Source organism: Eleginops maclovinus, chromosome 12 (assembly GCF_036324505.1).
Source record: "Eleginops maclovinus isolate JMC-PN-2008 ecotype Puerto Natales chromosome 12, JC_Emac_rtc_rv5, whole genome shotgun sequence".
Lineage (NCBI taxonomy): Eukaryota > Metazoa > Chordata > Actinopteri > Perciformes > Eleginopidae > Eleginops > Eleginops maclovinus.
Genome location: NC_086360.1, coordinates 12319122 through 12339722, shown reverse-complemented (window position 1 = coordinate 12339722; position 20601 = coordinate 12319122). Strand labels below are relative to the sequence as shown.

Here is a 20601-nt window from a genome sequence, read left to right as displayed (position 1 = left end):
TTACAAATTACAGTGCGAAAGAAAATAATGACTTATGTGTAGTGTTTGAGGTATTGTTAATATACACGCACTACATAACCCATTGGTAATGGTAAATGGCAACAGACTTTTCACAATCCTGGAAAGAATTGGAAAGAAAACTGTGATAAACTGACAAGTTGCCAGACAAATGACTTTATTGCATTTAAACAAGTAGCAACTTGATTTGTGTTATAAGTGTTAACATGTCTTTATTAAATCAGAAGCACATGGTTTCTTTTTATTTAATCCATTTCAAAAGGTTCTGCAAAATATCATGACAATTAAAATAAAATGAAAACCTTATCTGGAGCACATATCTTCAGTCATGTTGTTGTGAAGACACAAGTCAATGTAACATTTCTAAAGCTATAAGGTAACATATACATGGAGTTTAAAGGACTTACCAGACACTTTTTTGTAGTAATAGTTTTTACAACATGCACCAATTTCACAAAAAACATCCAAGACCAGAGATGAATACTGCAAGTGTACCCTGCTGTATACCGCACAGAAGTGTAACTTTCTACAGAGTAAGCATAGGTTAAAATAAAAAATGTGGGTGGACCATAGAAAATACTCGACTCAATGGATAATTGCAAGTCAGACTGTGAGAGTCTGCATAGTGAGTCTAATAATTACAATGTGTCTGGCATAGTGATACTGCTTTGATAAGGAAGTACAATACATTTTATAAGCAGCCAGAATCACAATTCTACATCAGGTTACATGATTGTTCCGGCAAAAAGCTTCTGTGTATATAAGCAGACAACAAATACAGTCAAGAGTGATGCCTTTATAAATCAAGAGGACTTTACATAACTAGTATCGCCAACATCAACTCTTCTTCTCTCAAGAAAGCTGGTAAGTCCAAATTAACTCTGACTGTTGTAGAATAGGTAATATCAATGTGTAATGTGTAAGGGGAAGAAATGTACACATATGTACAATTAGTTGTATAAAAGAAGAGATTTCAAATACAAAATTAAAAGGTGCCATTTTGTGTATACAAACCAAGAGCATGTAACACATAGCATAGGTGAGTCTCCAAAGCAGATCTTGTTTGAAAAAGCAGTCATGTTTAAATACTGAACGCTGTTTCCACCCTTTAGCACTGCCTTAACGTGATCACTGACCTTAAACTGATTGGTTTACCATTTACTTAATATGACTAGTGAAAGCTCTAGCTTTTATCTCATATTTTCAACCATTTTCCCTAGTTAAAATTGAAGTCAGTGTTACAAGACAATGAAAAAGGAGACATTTTTCTCAGTAGTCAAAGAGTACTGCCTGCCTGTCATTAATTCATCATCAGTGAAGCCATCCATACTAAGTCAAAGTCATCATTCATATCACAGTAGTTTTACTTAAAGCTTGTTGGCTGGAGGCACTAAGAAACAAAAGGGTTGCCACATGGGCAAGAAAGGGCCTGAGAGATATGGTAAAATAAACATCCTTTTTACTGCTGGATTATAATATAAAATATTATTTGAATAATCTTTTGGGAATCCTAGGCTTGTTTGACTCCATAATGGATATGACAAAGAGCTTTCCATTTAGGAATATTCCATTCCTAAATGGCCATTTCCACACATTTTTGTCAGAAGAAGCATTTCATGATTCCTTTCTCCAGTCACAAAATGTACGAAGAGGAGTTGATATAAATAATGGAATAAACATATTTGAAATTTGAAAACAAACATGTTTTGTAGACTTAGATCTTCCAAAAAATAAAGAAGCTTTCTCACAGCAATGTGTTAATTTTATATTAACCAAAGTTTAGAAATGTCAGCGCTTAACAAAGTCAATTAAAAGGACATACTTTGTAGATGTTACACTCAGTGCCAGAGGATTCTGGTTGTCCGATCCAATAAAGTCCCTATTGTAAAAGAAATGTTTTTCTTATACATAACATTTAGTAGCAAGGCATTGTGTGAAACTTAAGTTGATGCAAGAGACTGGAAGCATTACATTTATCAAGGCAATTAAAACACTGCAAATAACCCTCCAAGTTAATTAACATAATCTGTCTAATACCAATCATCAACTTGAGGATAGTGCAAATCACAAAAACGGGTACTGACCTGACTGTGAAATAAATACAATTACAACAAACAAACAAAAATGTGTTAAGAAAGAAAGTAACATATTAGTGTGTCAGTAAATCAGTTTGTATTCATGTTCTAGCTTATATCAGTGTATATATCCACATGTCTCAACACCCTCACTATTCCAGACAACTACAGACAGCACCACTTGTGTATCTGTGTAAAATATGAACTTTTCTTTTTCACAAGTTCATCTTTCAACATCCCACTGTTCAGACAGTAATTTGTGAAAAATATATATAATATGAGGATATGAACCACCTTATTGATCTAGGAGAGGGCCTTCTTAACATGCATTTAAATTGTATCACTTTTATTTACAGCTAAATGCCTCTTTCTTTCAGCAGCTCATTGACTGTCACAAAACTGGCAAGATTATCCCAATGGCGGACCAGCAGAACACATGGATCATTTCTATAGAAACTCTTTCTTTGTAGTGTCGTCCAAAAAAATGGCTTTACTTTTTTTGTAGTGTCATTTGGTTTAAAACATTCATAGTTTCATGTTTCTTCTGTAGTGTAGTAAAGTTCACATCACAGTCAAATAAAAACATCTAAAATGGAAGATAAACTGGATATACTCAATTGTAACAGGATACGCCATCGCTAACTGCCCATCACAGGGAGTCAAAGGATTGCCAAGGGATGCTATACATATGGTTTAAAAGATTCATAAAGAAATCTTTTGAAGTGGTTTGTTGTCAGAATATAAATGTTTTGATACATAAATATACAGATTTTGATCTATGATATTTCCATGTCATAAAATTAACTATATACACTTTTCTTTATCTTTGGAATAAACTCCTTAAATTGCATCATAAACTTGCTGTCTAAGTGCAACTGTAATGCAGTACTACATCAGAGGGGACATTTATGTAGACCATATGGATTAGGCTTGTTTTGTAAATGACACTGGTAACAGAAATGATCCAACAAGGGTTATGTAACTCCCCTTGGCCTGGCTGCGACTATTGAGACAGAGATGATTCATGGTTTTGTGGATGACAGCAAGTTGGTTAACCATGTTGCTGCTGATGATGAGGGCTGTCGTTTTTCCTCTGTATGTTCCTCTCCATCAGGGAGGAGGAACTGAGTGGAAGCAATTGAGGTGGGGGAACCAAGAGAGGGTGCACGGCTGCCACCTTCCCCATCCTCCACTGGGGAGTCCATTTGCCAGGAGCTCTGGGGTTTGTAGCCCCCGCCACTGGCAGCCTCAGGATCCGGATAAGGATTGGGTGATGCTGGGCCCGTGTCATCACTAACGACTCTAGATTGCATCTGGGGTCGGTAACCTCCCCCTCCTCCTGCACAGAAAGATGGATCAGCCTGGGGTTGGTGGCCCTCAGAAGAGCCATGAGAATCCAGCTGGAAGACAAAAGACCCTGATGTCTGGATCCCTGTGTATGTCACATCGGTGCGTGCTGAATCTAAAGAGGACGCGGAAGAATCAGAAGAGTCTGGGTAACGTGGTCTTATGGGCCGTTCATCTACTACTTGGTTGTAGTAGCGTAATGACGTTGGCTCATCTGTGTCAGCTAGCGCCTCTCCTATCCCCTGCCCATCTTCATCCTCGTCTTCTTCAGGAATGACGACGAGTGCTTCTTTACTAGAATCCCACTCAGGCCTTTCTACCATATGGACCAAACTGTGGTGAGGAGGCTTTACATCCAACGGTGCCTGTGAGACAAACATCATAGTTTATACCAAGAACGGCCTCAGTCTCCTCACAAGAGACAATCAGGAACATAAAAAAAGAAACGGTAAATAGTAAGGGTCAGATTGAGTTAGACTGATACTTTACCTGTGACCTGGACCAATCACCAGGCAGCTTGGGCTCAGGTATGTCTGGATAGAATGCCTTTTTCACCCTGGTGACAAAGCAATTATATTCACTTTAAAATAAATGTTCATGACATTTTTACAAATTAACAGTACCTCCAAATAGTGAATTTTCAAAACAGTTCTACAAGTTGTGCTGCGTTTACTGGATTTTGGCATATTTTGTTGATTTAAACAAATGCTGCTCTGTGTATACTAGCTGCAATATTTATGAATCGCACATGAAAGAGACACAGAATATAGCTTAACAGTCTCACCATTGCCTTTTCTTGTAGCATATAAAGGTGACAATGACCAGGAATAGGGCTGTGACTCCCAAGGAAGCCAAGATTTCCAGAATTAGCCTATCAGCTGTCAGGACAAGACAGTAAAATGATTAGAGATATTAGGACTAAAGCAAGATAACATTTTTCCTGCTTTTGAATTATAACTCATGGTTGGTTCACTTGTTAATATTTTTGTTTGTATAACATCTATTTGTACATGTATCGTTTGTAGTAGTTGTAGAATAAACACAAATGTAAATAACCAGTCAAAGTGATTAACATATAACTCTACATTAACTTACTGAATGGCTCCAGCATTATGGATGCAGTGGCGCCTGTGTCCTCGCCTGCTGAGGTGTAAGCCTTGACAGTAAATTTATAGGAGCCTTCAGGCATACTTTTGACTTTGTAGCTCCTGCTTCCTGGGTCTGACAGGTTGGCTGTGTAAAGCACATGTGCAACCACATAAAAATGGAGGGAGAAAATGAGGAAGAAAGTGTGTGAGTTTAACAGGACACAAAATGCACAAAATTCATATTTTGATGATTGTTGTAATTAATGCATTTGTATACATTTACCTAGAAGTGTGAACTGTGAGCCACTGCTCATGTAAATGTTGTAGCCCAGAACGAAGCCTCTCCTGCTGACCAGCGGGATCTGTTCCCAGCTCAGGAGAATATCAGAGTCCTGCTGGGTGGTTAACAGAGACATGACAGGACTGGAAGGGACTGTGGAAGACGTGAGGAAGGGTTAAAAAAAAAAAGAAGGGATGGGTGAGAGGCAAAACAAAGAAAACCAGAACAAGGCTCAGCAATTCAAATGTAAAAGTATGACTTATGAAATAATTTCTTCTTGAAAGCCTACGTTTTTTCACATGCAGTGCTATCCTTACCAAGCTCCTGCATATATCCCTGCCAGCGCTGCAGCAGCTCTGGGGCCTCTGACGAGCTGCTGTACAAGGAAATGTTGTACCTCACACCCGGCTGGAAGTTGGCTGATGGCATAGAAACATTTTACATTTTGAATCGCTAAAAACTGTCCACAGTAAGTAATGCCAAGGGGGGACAATGATGGTGGTGTTCTTTCTGCCTGCGCTGTACATTTAAAAATATTTTGATGACATATTTTTAAAGACTCTGGAAGTGAATATCTTTTTAAAGGAGACTTCAAGTCATGCATACCTGACTCAATTGAGACATTAGTGTTTCCGGGAGCCACATTGATCCAGTCCACAAGACAGTTCCACTTGCAAGAAGCATTACACCATTCTACCACATAAGCAAAGGTGGCGTTGGCATCGCTCTGCCAGAACAGAGAGAAACCTTGGTCCGTATAAACGGCCCGGGACACAGCAAGGGGATCAACATCTGGAAAGAAAAAAAAAATGTATTCAGCAATGTAGAAACTGCATGTCCTCATATTCAAAGTGAGCAGAACCAAACCAAATTATACAGTTGCTCCCAGTACCTAAAAACGTAATTCAACATTTCTATGTCATACTAAAAAGACTTCAACTCTAAGAATAATTAAACTAATCCTTTTTTTGCCTGCTGACTTGCTTCTTTAATAGCAAATACACACATTTCTACATACCTGTCAAACGTAGAGGTATAAGTACACTCGCAGGTTGAGAAACCCCTTCAGTGTTCTTTGCTGTTACAGTTGCCATAACCATGTTGTCACTGCTGACGGTAGCGATCTGTGTCAGGTTGATTGGTACAGCAAAGATATCCAGTGGTACGATTTCTGTGTGCTGTAAATGTTCTTCCGGGCTCCAGAGAGTAACTTCATAACCTGTCATCAGACCACGGCTCTGTCTTCGAGTCAGAGGCTAGAAGAGATCAATTAAAAAAGAAGGATGGGAGGAGAGAAAAAGACATTTTAAATCCTGTTTTACTTAAAATTTCTGGCATGCATGATATTTACATATTCACAAGATTTGAAGCATACGTCTGAAACGCAAGGCCCGCGGGTCAAATATGGCCCGCAAACTCATTTTATGTGGCCCGCGAGAGTTTTTCAATAATATAATACGTTTATTATACAGCTACAAGCCGCTTTACAGAAGCTCATTGCCCATAAACTACATGTCCTACAATTCATCTCGTTTTGTCACATGCGCACTGAAGCAACCTCAGTCACTGTGGAGTCAGGCAGTGAGTGACAAAGTTTAGCTACAAGGTCACAGCGAGACACCAAACACGAAGCAAAGTCTGCTTCAGCAACAGAGACAATAAACAGCTGAACCAGAACCGACAGACCGCTTCTTCCTCGCAGAATGACCCGCTCTGTTCGCTACAGCTCATTCAGAGACACACATGGATTTATGTTTTAAAAAAAACTTGCATTACGGTTATTTCCACTTTTGTGATATGAGAAGATATGAGGTCTTGACTTGCAGCTTATGAATTTGTTTTCTCTATATTCAGACGATAAATACTGTGTCAAATACGTGTGTAAGTTTGTGAAGGTAGGGAGGAAAACTTCCGCCATCACCATCCCGATTGATTTAACAGATAGAGAAATGTAAGTGTGCACCCACATACAGTATTTCTGTGTCTACGTGCACCATATGTCAGTGCACAATGTGTTAATGCTACCAAACACATTTTAAAAATAAATTGTACAAGTGTTGTAATTGTTGCATATTTTCCCTTGCAATTACTTGCCCTAGACTTCTGCCTCAGATGTAGTTATTACCCAAACCAATAATTATCCAATGCAGAGGCAATAATGTAATATAATACATTATTTGATATATATTATATATGTATATTTATATTGTCTTAAAGTTAAAACCGGCCCTTTGACTGCATCCATAATGCTATTGTGGCCCGTGAGGAAATTGAGTTTGACACCCCTGATGTAAAGTTTATTCATGTCAAAATAGAGAAAGAGTCAAAGAAGGAAGGAGGATAACCTGAGACAATGTATATACAGTACACCTTTAAATTAAACAACACACTTGTAGCTTATGTGATGTTGTGATCAATCTGTGTTTAATGCAGTAAAAATAGCAAATTATCAATTGTAAATCGACAATCAAAGTCTAAACTAGTTTATTTGCAAGACAAAAAATAGAAAATACCTTCCACATGACCTGCCCGGTGTAGTCTTTGTTCATCCACACCCACATATCAGGAGATTCTGGAACTGAGAGAACACAAAAAATACCACTGAATACAAATCCCCACAGCTTCTGCTTTGACTAAAAGTTCAGACGAAAAAAGGAAAATTCTTTTGAGCTTAAAAAACACACAAAAAGCTGTTCCTCAGAATCGTGGTTAATCATTTTAGATGAGTCAGCATGTAGCAACTAAATTATTTGTTATAAACATAAACGGCCAGAAATGTGGTCAACAGTTTCAAGAAATTACAAAAACTAAATACCTGTTGTTTTACAAGTTGTATATTACAACCCTGGAAAAAAACAATTTAAATAGAAAAAACTGAAATCTATTATGACATAAAGACACTTCACAACAGGTAAACTTTTACCAAGACTGCTGGTTTTGAAAGAAATTGTTTCGCTCCAGCTTCCCCACTTCCAGAAATTCTGCTGGGCCCCGCAGCGGACTTGAACACTGTAATCCTCGTAAGGATACAGGTCGGGTAGAACCGCAGACCGCAGACCAACACCGGTGAAGGTATGCTGGAGACACACATTAGACAGCATTATTATCTGGTGTTCTAAAGGAAATGTAGGTGAACAACGGAAGATATCTAAGTGACTGACATATTGAATGTACACAAACCAATTGAGATGGACCCCAAAAAAAAGAAAGATGGTTCTGTGCACTAAGAAAGGCAGGAGTAAAAACACAAACAAAGTGGTCCTTATCTTACACACACACACACACACACACACACACACACACACACACACACACACACACACACACACACACACACACACACACACACACACACACACACACACACACACACACACACACACACACACACACACACACACACACACACACACACACTAGGGCTATTCGATTTTGGCCAAAAATAAATTCCTGATTTTCTTCTCTCAAAACCCGATTTCCGATTACGATTTTTTTGTGAAATGACAAAAGAAATGGCTTTTTTGTCACTTTCGCACGAGTAGTGTTGTACAGACGGGGCAAGACAACTTCGCCGAAATGTTTTCGGGCTGGGAGCTTGTAGCGGGGGTCCAGCACATGAAGCAAATGTTGGAAGCCAGACGTTTCGACTGTGTATATCGGGGCCATGTCTACGACGGAGTATTAGGGCCACATATGAAGAAAAAAAATATTTTTGCCGTGACGAGATTAAAGTCGACACGGCGACTTTAAAGTCAACATGTCGACATTAAACTCGAAATGTCGAGAATAAAGTTGAAATATTATGTCGAGAATAATCTCGACTTTATGTCAATTGACACTGAAAACTATTCAGAGAGAAAGCAACCGCTCCACAGGTGCAGTTTGAGTCACGCATGGTTCTTACACTAATCACCACACTGTGGTTCTGCGCTAAAACAGCGAGGATCTCTTTATTGTTAAATCCAATTCGGAAGTATAATTTGACCAAATGATCTACACAAGCCATTTCGGATTCAGTGCAGGACCTGTGGGAGCGGTTGCTATGTCTCCCAACTAATTTCAACTATATTCTCGACATTTCGAGTTTTATCTCGACACGTCGAGATTAAAGTCGACATGACATTTCAACTTTATTCTCGACATTTCGAGTTTAATGTCGACATGTTGACTTTAAAGTCGCCGTGTCGACTTTAAAGTCGCCGTGTCGACTTTAATCTCGTCACGGCAAAAATATTTTTTTTCTTCATATGTGGCCCTAATACTCCGTCGTATACATGTCTGTTGCGATGTGAAACGCGACTGCATCCGTAATATTTTTCTACCTCCTTTCGGTCTTGTCGTACGGTACAACACGTGAAAACGAAACCGGCAGAGTTACTTGCTTCGGAGTTGGTGGTGGTGTTTTAGCCGCATCCGCGTTCTCTTGTGCGGTCCGCGCTGCAACACACTGCTGCCATTCCGGTACGTGGTTTTTCTGGAGGTGTTGAAATAAATTAGTCGTGCTGTGTTCTTTAACCGCCACGGACTTAAGACAGACTTTACAACGCGGAGTATGAACGGGGGCTGTACCGTAATTACCCTAGTTAAAGTGAAAAATCATTTTTAACGATTTACACGTTTTTAACATCGTCCTTACTAAATAATCGCGATTACGATTTAAAACCGATTAAATGAACAGGCCTAACACACACACACACACACACACACACACACACACACACACACACACACACACACACACACACACACACACACACACACACACACACACACACAAACAACTAACCTTTGTTTTGTACCCTTGGGAGGTGAGCTCTACCTGGCAGACAAGAGCCAGGGAGTAGTAGCCATCGTACTTCAACTGCCACAGCACAGTGGCATTCAAGGCATGGACAACAGAGGTCAGGTGTTCTGGTGCTACTGGATTCACTGAGGAGGGAAAACAATCAGTGAACTGAGGGGGGGTGGGACAGTGCTTTTTACTTGTACATTACCTCGTCTTTGAAAAACTGTCCGTTGACTTGATAAGGTTAGAGTGATACACCTACCTCTGTGACTGAGTTTAGCGGAGTCAGTGAGGCTGTACTGGCCGAGAGCATTCACAGCCACCAGGGTCCATTTACCCTCCCAGTTAGCCACACGATATTCTTTCTGCGGGTTCCGTGACCATTCCAAAGCACATGGTCTACAGAGAAACGATAATAGATAAAAAATAAACGCCGGATTCTCTAAGAACATGAATATCAAAGCAACCTAATGACATCAAATATAATCACTTTAGACGGTCATTCTGACCTACAGACACAGTCCTTAACACATTCATAGTAACTTCTCTTCAAGCCAGCCTTCAGAATATTCCTGTAAAAGGTCTGGCAGAGAGCCTGTCCACCAACATATTTTTGATGGACACACAGAAGCAGAGAGTGGTCACTTTGACCTAGTGCCTTTTTTTCTTTCTCTTGGTTGACTGTTTTTTTCCTGGCAGAAGGAGAGTCATTACAATTATAAATAATGCAGGGTTCATTTTTCAGAAAGTGGCATTGTAACATCTGTCTTATTGTCCATACATGTCTGTGAATCGGACTCGGGTAAACATCCATCATTGCCACTGCTATCCTGAACTAGTTATTCAAATTTCCATTTAGCCCAGATGAGGTTCAGCAGTTTTTAAAGTATTTCTTTGCATATACAAGAGTGACTGTGTTACCTATTGTTCAGCGTGTAGCGTGTTCCTCGTGACTTGTACAAATTTGTGTCTCGTCTTTCGTTCCACAAGCACACAGTCGAGGTTAGGTCACGAGTCTCACACACAAAATCACCGGGCAGTGGTGGATCTGGGGAAGGGGAAAATAATTAGAAACTGAGTTTTTGGTTTATTCATATACACTTAAAAAACATAAAGACTGTGTAAACATAAAAAATGAAGATTAAGACAACCATTAACAGTTCAGTTATTTTTTATCTTACATCCAACAAACACCGCCACTCCAGTTATTAATTGTTCTGTGTTGTCGTAACAGATGACGTTGGATCCCGATGAGCTGGACAGACCCTGATTAAACACTGTAGTGGCGTAACTTCGCCTACTTAGTCGAGTTGAGATCAGGTCTGTATTGCCGTATCTGATTTTCCCAAATTGATTCCCCTCTTTCATAATACAACAGAAGGTGGTATTGGCTCCCACGGGTACGACTTTGTCGAGGGGGAATATCTGAAAATTCTCTTCACTGGGGAGATCGCTACCTAAACAAAACAAGAGAGGGAGAAAGAATAAGAGCAGGGTGTTCAAATGTTCAATAATGACAGACAAAAGGGAAGCTAGATATATAAATAGTGATCTTTAATTAGAGACAAAGGAAAGCCATTTTTCTGGAGACAGCTTTCAGAGAAAAACATTAATCAGAAATGGCCCTTGAGATTGAAGGTCAAGCAAAGCAGTATTTATGTTTATGTGACTTTAGGCCCCTCTGACCTTGTAGTATCTCAGTGTTGCTCCATTCACTTGTTGTCTGTCCTTCTCTTGAGCGGATTTTGATGGACAGCGAGGTACACTCCAGAGGTTCAACTGAGGTCCAGTTCCACTCATGCCGACCACTCAGCTGACTCACCATCACAGACACCGTCTCCTACAGAAACCCAGTGAGGGTAAGAACATGAAGCTGCTAGATGACACTCAAAGATCAAACAGGAAAAAAAACTATTATTATTGCACTGAATTATTATATCAAATAAGCTATGATTGCAAAGTGTACTGCCAAGGCAAATAAACTATTATAAGGAAACCTCATCAAAAATACTTAATGTAATGGTCTGGCCAAAAATAAAACCGCTGACAGCGCAATATATATTTAATTATCAACAAATGCATCAGATGTAAACTGTAGGTCAGGCGATGCCTATTTTTGCATAAGGATATAACCAACTTATAACCGTGCAATAAGAGAAGCATGATAACAAAAAAGAAATGCTTACAGAGAGGACAGTTTCATCTAGTTCAGTTCTTAGGATCACAAGGTCAAAGGTTGTGGCTGCTCCTGCCAGCCATGATATGGATAGTTGTTGTGAGTCCATGTTGGCTGACAGGCTCACCTGCTGTGGTACAGGAAGGACTAGAAAAAAGACCATGAATAAGCGATTTCAAGTACAAACTATATTCACTCAAGGTAAGTTTGAAGCGGCAAACATGTTTTTAGTTTTAGCCACAAATAACCAGAGGACACATGTTTGCAATATTTAATCAATATTCAAGACTTTTAACTTTGTGTGTACTGAGCATAGTAAATTATTCATATATGAAGTGTAGTTTGTTTCTTACCATCATTGGCATACGTGTGTATAGCCAATAGGCCTACGAGGACTGAGATGAGCCAAACTGTGCGACAGTTAGGCTTTGAGCTGCGATTGACACTTAAATGAGGCATGGTGTCCATAGTGGGGTCACGGTCTGCTAATCCTAAAGTGCCCCTACAGCAACACCATGCTACACATCCTGAGAGGCAAGACACAGGTGGCTCTGTGGGAACAGAAAGCAGAAGAAAGAGAGAGAACATGGTAAAATGTACAATGAATACAATTCAGATCTGGTAAAACAAACATATTCAACATTCACATTCAACCAAATCAAAGTTAGAACGTCCCTAATTTGGAAACCTACTTTCAATAAATAATATTCCTTTCCTGAAGACAGTCAAGACTTAGTGCTGTTTCATAATATGAAGGCGGTGCTGAGAAGAGGACAACTTTGAACTGCTTTTCAATGCCCTGTATCAATGGTATATTCTCCCCTAAATAACACTGCCTCTCTCCACACTGGACTTTGCCACGGTTCTGTTTGACTAATCAGCAGGGCAAAGAAGCCATTTCGGGTTATGCCAAGAAAAATGTGTAAGTGTACTCACACACAGAATATAATGTGCAGGACGGATCAACGTTTGCAATCATATCTTGGAAACCCACATTTGCTTGTTGTAAAATGCTTTATTTGTGTCCCCAGTAGTTAAATAACGTTTCCTGGCATGTGGAAATTATCTATGTTTGCTTTAAATGAGAAGGTATGTGTGGCAGCTGGCACACTTTTTTCCATATGCGTAAAGACTACATTGTGTTAGCAAATGGAAATTACTGGTTCACTATTATTAACTCTATTTATCTTTTTGAGGAACATCACCAATGACTTTAAGTCAACATATAGTCTCAAAGACACCCTAAAGCATAAAGTGGAATCTTATCCCAGCTGGAGCCAAACCAAGGACAAAAGTACAAAATGAATTGTAGCCATACAACCTAAATTACTCCAGATTGCCACATGGAAAACACCACAAGCCATATCATATTGTGATATTTGTGATGAAACCTATCTTAGATGCATGGTTTTCCATATTTATTTAACCCTGACAGTACTTGATATATTCTAAGTTCTTAATATTTATCCATTTGTACAGTATACACAACAACAAACCTTAAACTATCTTAACATCACAACAACAAATTTAAAACAAAGAAGAAAATCTGTGCTACTATTTTCTCATCCTTAATTATGTGGGACGGAAAAACCTCTGTGTTTGTTCTCGGCCTACACAGAGCAACGCTGTCATTACGCTGCCAGGATCAAAGGCATAAGCACACCATTTTTTGAAGGCATGCTTTAACTATTCTTTACAATACTATCGAGTTGGTATTATGTGATGCCACATTTAAAGCACAAGGACATGCTATGTGTTTTAGAGCTAATAAATAAAACAGGTACAGCAAAACACTTTCACTATCATTTCAGTCAGTACACAGTGCTGCAGAACCTTAATGTCTGGGAAAATGTTCTGGAGGAATAAATAATACACTCAACAAACTCTTCAAGTTAAACTATTGCCAGCTACATTCGAAATACACCAGCTTTATTTATTCTACATGCATTACAGACCAGTACACAAAAGCACACCGGCTGAAGGCTACTAGTTTGAAGATGAACAACCCATTAAAACTATTTTCTTCAGGGAAATATTCATCCACCAGCATAACCTGGTTTATGTTGATGGAAGCTCACCCTGTAGCCTATTGATTTCTGCCTTCGTCCCACATCCTTCAACCTTTCTAGCTACAGGTGCACTGCCACCATTGGTTGACAGGCTATGGCTGGCTGTCAACTGCAAACCCCATACTTTCTTTTTACAAAGCAGAAATCAACTGGTTAAAGCTTCCCAACTTTTGAGGATATGTTACATTTATATGACGATAATAAACTGAAAATGGTTGTGAAATGTCCGACAAAAAGGAATTTAAAGACAACAGCACTGTGGGTTTTAATGGCTTTTTGCATGTTTTACTATTGTCATGTTTTATGGACTAATGTTTAATCAAAAAGAATCAGCAGCATTTCTACAATGTAGAAACTCTTGAAATTCTACTAATGAAAAGAATGTGTAAGACTGGATGCAACAAAACCACATTAGTCATGCTGCAATGTAATGATACAAAAGTGAAGACAAAAAGATACAATGCATTTCAAATTTCCACACAGTTGGAAAACAAAAAAAACCTAGTTTGGGAATGCCAAGTCCACCAGACTGCAATGTCTGTGATTAATGTTCTCTCTCTTCAAATAGAAAGACAGGATCAACCTGTCTGATTTAAGCATTAGAGGAGATGTTGCAATCATTCTGTTCCGAGCCTTGGCCTTGTTGAACTTGCAGGGGTGTGAATGTAATTCTCAGTCATTGTGTGTTTAACCGCCACCCAAAAGCTGCCGTTCAATTTGTCTGGTATCTCTTGAGGCAGGCTGAGACAGGCCTCAAACTGCATGATAGCTGAATAAAAAAGAAATCCTTAAGCACTGCCAAGCCCATAACCGCAACAACATGAGCTGACCGCCAAATAAAAGCATTCAAGAAACGCCCATTTTGAATAACAAAAACAAATTGTATAACCCTAACTTTAAGCTTCTTTAAAAAAAGGAAAAAACCAAGACAGCCACGGAGTAATGTGTAAGTCATTTAGGTCTGGTGCATTTACTTAAAGTATGAGCTCAGTAATCTAATGAAACTAATTAGAGGACATTTCTTTGCATCTAGTTTCATAGCCGGTATCTCTGCTAATAGATAAGTATGTTTAAACAGCAATTTGAGATTGATTCAAATTAGATTAAAAACAGAAAGATATCTGTGCCAACAACTATTTATTCCTTCTAAAAGTGGTATCAAATAATAATGTTAGAACAAAACACAACCTGCTTTCCTCTATTTTTCCAATTATTTCCCCAAAACATGGCGGATGATATATAGTTGTTTTCCTTTCTTGGTGCAGTGAGAACAAAAAGCTGCTGCAGGTGCTAAATACTTCTACTGCATGAGGCTACACAAACACTCTGATTTCAGCAAAGAGATAACTAACATCTTGGGGAAAAAAAGCAAGGGGACACTTTTTTAGCCTGCTTATTAAACATCTCAATGTTTTATTCCAAATAACAAAGATTATTTTCTTTTTTATGTAGACCCTGTGGACAGATGCAAATACATTGATAAATGCAACGATAAAGAGAGGTTACTAAAAAATACTAACAAGTAGCTTGAAACAGACCTATAGTTCAAAGAAAGAAATCACAATAACATGTCTTGACAATAATTAATGTGGTACGAGATGCATTTTCTTCCCTTCAGATGATTTAGCAGCAGCAGGAGTAAGAGACGTGTTTTACTTTTTATTGATGGCTCCTAAAGTGGTTTCACATACGGTTATTAAAAAGGAGATCCTATTCAGACATGCAACCTACATGCCTGAACTTCTTGTCCATTCAGTTTTCTTTTTAAATACATAATAACTAGTTTTAATTTGCATTTTTTACAGAAATGTATTAGGTATTGGTGTGCTGCTGCACATGTTTTACTAACTATCTGAATATAGCAGAGCCTCTATGGAGCAACCACTGCTGCAGCCAAAAAAACTAAATAAAATCAGTACTGAGTTTTCTATACTTGGCAAGGGTTTTTAAAAGTCTTCCAGTGTGTTCCTGGCTCTAAAAACATCACCTCCAGATGAAATTCAGAGGTATGGCTCAACATAAACACCGCTGTGTGTAGTCACAATATCACACACTTCTGTGCCTGGACCACAGAGGTCAGCACATGAAAAAGAGCAGTTATATGTTTAAAGGGTCACAGATCCTTCAGAAAATGTCTCTATATCCTACCACCATCTAACACCAGGAAAAAAAAACTTGCTCTGATGGTAAGTAGAAGAACAGCAACAGATTCTGGGAAATCTTACCCAGAAACTGATAGCTACAAATGCACACAAATCAATACCACTCTGCTGGGCTCTGGCACTTGTCCTGCAAGGTTATAAACGTGGCCGCAATCTACGAAAACCCCAATGATGTTTCTGTTACTTAAAAACCAAACCAGAACATTGTTTGTTTGCCCGCAGAACAACTTTTATAGGAATGAAAATATTGACCCTGACAAAATGGCCCTTCTCCACACTGGACTTTGCATCTGTTCTGTTTTGCAAAGCAGCCACTTGGGAGAATGCCATGGAAAATGTCCAAGTATACTCACACCCAAAATATACAGCGCAGGAGTGATCAACCAGTGAGGCAATCATTTCTTAGAAACACACATTTGTTCAGTGCATAAAGGCCTTATTTGTCCCCACAGTAGCTGACATAAATGTCATTAAAAGACTCAACAAACTCAGTCAGGACACCTCCCCTTGTTTTCTGTAGTATCAATGATTTGTTTTGCAAGTAGGAACATGTTTAGAGATAAAAGAAAAACAACAGATACTACTTTCTTTTCCTCAATTGTGTGGGAAGGCCGCTGAAATGGAGTCAGGAAAAACCTCTGTGTCGGTTCTCAGCCTTCACCGAGCAACGTTGTCATTACGCTGTCATACGATGACCATCAGGTCCAAAGACATAAGCACACAGTGCCTCGAGTGTATTATACAAGTGTGGTGACATTTTGAAACATGAGCTAAAGTTGGTGCAAATTATGTTTGACCTCCAAATGGGACCAGAGGAAGCCGGATGCAAGTGAGAGAATAAGTGAAAAGCCGAGTGATTTAACAGATGAGCGTCTGTGTGTGAAATGTCGGTGCTCTGACCTCAGTGGAGAACATTCAGTCCTGTGTGTGTGGCTTTTGGACCTCAACCAAACACTGTTTCCTTCCTTCCGTTTCCCTGTAAGCTTTTATGAATGTAAATGTAAAACTCTGAAGCAACAGGAACTGAGTAAAAAAGTATCTTTAGAAATGCACTAATTGCTATTATATTTTTGCTTTTTGATAATTAGAAAATCAAAGACACACAGTTGAGGCAAAGGTATGCCAGTTCAACCCTGAGAGAAGTATAAAGAGTAGTTTGATCTTTTTTTAAGCAGAGACAATACAAAGTACTGGTAATAGGGAAACACACAAACAGGGCGGCTTTTATCCTGTCAGGTACAAGGAGGCACCTTGTAATCATTGTTTGTTATGTTGGCTAATAATGATTAGTGTTTTTTGTATTGAGTAACCCTACGACGACAGTATAAAAAAATGAAAACTCACCACCTCTTTTTAAAATCTCACGTGATATTGGACAACAGTATTATTACACACATTACTGTAACTTGTAAATGCAGTCATTTACATAATCTTGTGACAATTTCTTTACAACTTTTCACTGAGGACATACTATATGTTCATAGTGAGAAAAACTGTTCATGCAGGCCATATTGTAGCAACACACTATATTTCTTAAAAATATGATGTTTCATGGTCCTTATCATTTGAAGACTAAGAGAGAGAACAAATAGCCTATGATCCATACTGTAACAAATTGGATTGTTATCAATACATAAGCCAATTAAAATAAAACACTGGTTATTATGACTCCCTTAAATCTGTGAACAAACTACCATGATGACGAACTGCACATTATGGTTCTGTCATATCGAACATTTAGGGACCCAAACACAAAAACATAGGCCTATCAAAGTTAGGTGCATGCTTTAAGCACTTTACACTTTTTAAACGGTATGTGTTCATGTGTAATAGCTATTTTTGGATTGAATTGTGCTTCTCCCGAAAAAGTGTGTATCCCAAACTGCATCATCACAGCACAATATTAGCATTAGCATCTGGGCAGCAACATGGGTACCGTTCTCATACAAGTACTACCATAAACAACAGACAGACGGTGATAACATTTTAAACATTTAGTTAGCAATCTTTTCATAACAACATTTTACCGGGGGACAGTGTATAAATTGACCTAAATGTCATTTTTAACCCACATGACCGCTAGCACAGCATACAACACACGCAGAAGAGGCCACTAATGTTTGGGAAAACACTGATAGATACAACACCAGTTAGCTGTTATTATTCATTTACAAATAACACTTACATTACCTCTTATGTAAAACGATATCCCTTTCGGTGTTGTAATATGTATCGGTTTAAATAATCGAATAATCCGGATTCTTCAATAAAACCTGCCCCGTGCTGTAGTTGGACCATTCCCTATGGATCCAGAGTAGGTTGGGATTACTGGAATAGGGCGAACCAGGCGTTTGATTGACACTTGCACTGACCAATAGGCTTCCACTCAACTGTTTCTCACATAGGAGAGGGCATTTTCTTGCTGCATTAAAGTCAGACAGGAAAATCGGGATATAATGTTTATACAGTCTATGGTTTTATACAGTCTATGGTTTCAATGCAAACATACAGTACACCATTTAATATCAAAGTAAATACATAAAAATAAATAAGAGTATATGTGTTCTACTCTATCTGTTCTACTCTTTTGATACTTAAAATATATTTTGTTTGCCATAGTCAAATAATTTATTGGAGATACAGTGACCAAAGGGAGATAAAGAGGGCATGGCCAGTCTTGAACCTACATACCTACAACAATGCATACGGGCCGTCACCTCTAATAACTGAGCTATCCAGCAGCCACTTCACTGGTGCATTTATTTGGAGAGACTCGATTACATGGCATGGGGGGAATAAAATAAATAAATAAAATAGAAAATAATAGATTATAAATATATAAATACAACTTTTTTTTAAATAGAAAAATAAATAAAAGGCAGGTCAGCTTAGAAGCTCCACTGACGGAAACGCTTGTATTTCCATCTTGTCATGCCTCCATGACATTTTGCCTCTCACCAAAAGCATTCTTTCTCATGCTGGGAATCAAATTACTGACCTTCAGATTAGTAGAAATCCATGTCCATTTAATCCTTGTGCCAAAACCTGGTTTGAGCTGATTTTGGAAGCTATAACCAGGACTGGGCTGGGTCATTACAAGGGTGGGGGACCAGCTGGGAATTCCCAATAAAATAATAAATATATATATTTATTTAACATGTGAGGTTGTTAAATAAGCAATAATGCTTAAAGAGAGAAGAAGAAAAATTATTTTATCAACCCATAAATATTTGTAAAGACACGTACACTTGCCGAAACTTGTCAGAGGAATTGAAAGTACATGTTGTTATGTTGTTTATGCAACAGCTATGGTTCAGTTTTCACCTCCCAATGACAGTTGCCCCAAGGTCTAAGCATTGGATACTGAAGTATATCTTGTAACGATGTTTGTGAAGATGATGAAGAAGTCTCGGGAGACACCAGCTTGTATATAATAAGGTTTATTACAACAGCATAGTATCAGACACCAACACGGGCGATGCGGGGTTCCCAGAGCCAATTTTGGAAGTCCCCCGAACAGTCTTTGTGCATACACTTTATAGGAGAAATGTGGGTGTGTGTCAAAATGCGATGTTCTATGAGGATGTGGACCCAAATAATGTGAGATATACGTTAATCTTTGTTTTACTCATCCCTGTAGGTCTTCTGACGTAGTCCAGAGGTTTGTTCTACAACCTCCTGTCGTACCACATCACTCTCTGCACTCTCTATGACCTCAGGGAGTAAACAACTGCATATGAACTGATTTACTATACCACCTAGGCCAGGAGTTTTCAACCGGTGGTCCGCGGACCCCTGGTGGTCCGCGGCGGCATTGCATGTGGTCCGTGACAAGAGCCTATGTTGATCAGTTCACCATTGTTTTTTTTTAATATAAATTCGCTTTGATATTTCAACACATTTCCAGAATACCGTTACATATCGTGAAAAATATGTTTAAAATAATATAAAGGAAATTCAAGCTGACAGAATGTAGCCTTGCGCCTATCCAGTCTATGGTAGCCTGTGATTCGCTAATGGTAATGAGTTGCGTCGCTAACCTCACTTATTATTCATTACGTACAGTCTTGCGAGCAAAGTTGACACACATTTATAAGCATAGCCGACGAGAGTATTTTAAGATAGGTTGTAGTACAGCAAAGATTTGTTACATATGTACTAGTCTAGCTATATATCTAGCACCAATGGATCGTTTTGTAGTGAGGAAAGTGCCAGAGGGACAGGCTGCCATGACAGAGGGTCAGGCTGCCACGACAGAGGGACAGGCCGCCACGATAGGGCAAGGACAGGCTTCCGAAGCGTCAACTTCGCAAAAAAGACGAAAAAGAAAATACAATGAGGAATATGTTAAATATGGATTCACAGTGACGACAGACAGAGCAGGAGAGGAGGTACCACTGTGTTTCGTATGTTCAACAATTCTCTGTAATGAAGCTATGAAGCCGTCGAAACTTACGCGGCATATGGAGACGCATCACGTCCACTTGAAGGCCAAACCCGTTGAGTACATGCAACAGATGTTGCGTGATTTCAAAGGACAGCAGGCTACCATGAGGAAGAGTGCAAAAATAAATGAAAACGCACTGAAAGCATCGTATCT

The 20601-nt window shown here is 38.9% G+C and overlaps 1 protein-coding gene across 3 annotated transcripts; it reads right to left on the bottom strand.

Annotated features, from left to right (window-relative positions):
- Positions 1–146: 146 nt before the first annotated feature.
- lifra (LIF receptor subunit alpha a) lies at positions 147–18338 on the bottom strand. Of its 3 annotated transcripts, none has more exons than XM_063896793.1 (18): positions 18192–18338; positions 12124–12321; positions 11781–11917; positions 11281–11434; positions 10776–11051; positions 10516–10642; positions 9857–9993; positions 9595–9737; positions 7732–7885; positions 7322–7386; positions 5827–6064; positions 5415–5600; positions 5126–5227; positions 4812–4961; positions 4536–4673; positions 4225–4318; positions 3930–3996; positions 147–3805 (listed from the first exon to the last, which is right to left on the bottom strand). In XM_063896793.1, exons 2-18 carry the CDS (start codon positions 12236–12238, stop codon positions 3116–3118), a joined length of 2973 nt encoding a protein of 990 aa, XP_063752863.1. In that variant the 5' UTR covers positions 12239–12321; positions 18192–18338; the 3' UTR covers positions 147–3115. The 3 variants fall into 3 exon arrangements, with proteins under 3 accessions (XP_063752863.1, XP_063752865.1, XP_063752864.1); XM_063896795.1 differs by having other exon boundaries at positions 18187–18316; XM_063896794.1 differs by lacking the exon at positions 18192–18338 and adding an exon at positions 12463–12591.
- Between the last annotated feature and the right edge of the window lie 2263 nt (positions 18339–20601).

What these genes read in the sequence shown, in the direction of transcription:
- lifra (XM_063896793.1), bottom strand. Translation starts at nt 12,238, where the DNA reads ATGGACACCATGCCTCATTTAAGTGTCAATCGCAGCTCAAAGCCTAAC. An exon ending in TATACCTCTACGTTTGACAG is followed by an intron (nt 5,601 to 5,826) that starts GTATGTAGAAAT and finishes TTTTCTTTCCAG; the next exon opens with ATGTTGATCCCCTTGCTGTG. An exon ending in GTGATTGGTCCAGGTCACAG is followed by an intron (nt 3,806 to 3,929) that starts GTAAAGTATCAG and finishes TTTGTCTCACAG; the next exon opens with GCACCGTTGGATGTAAAGCC.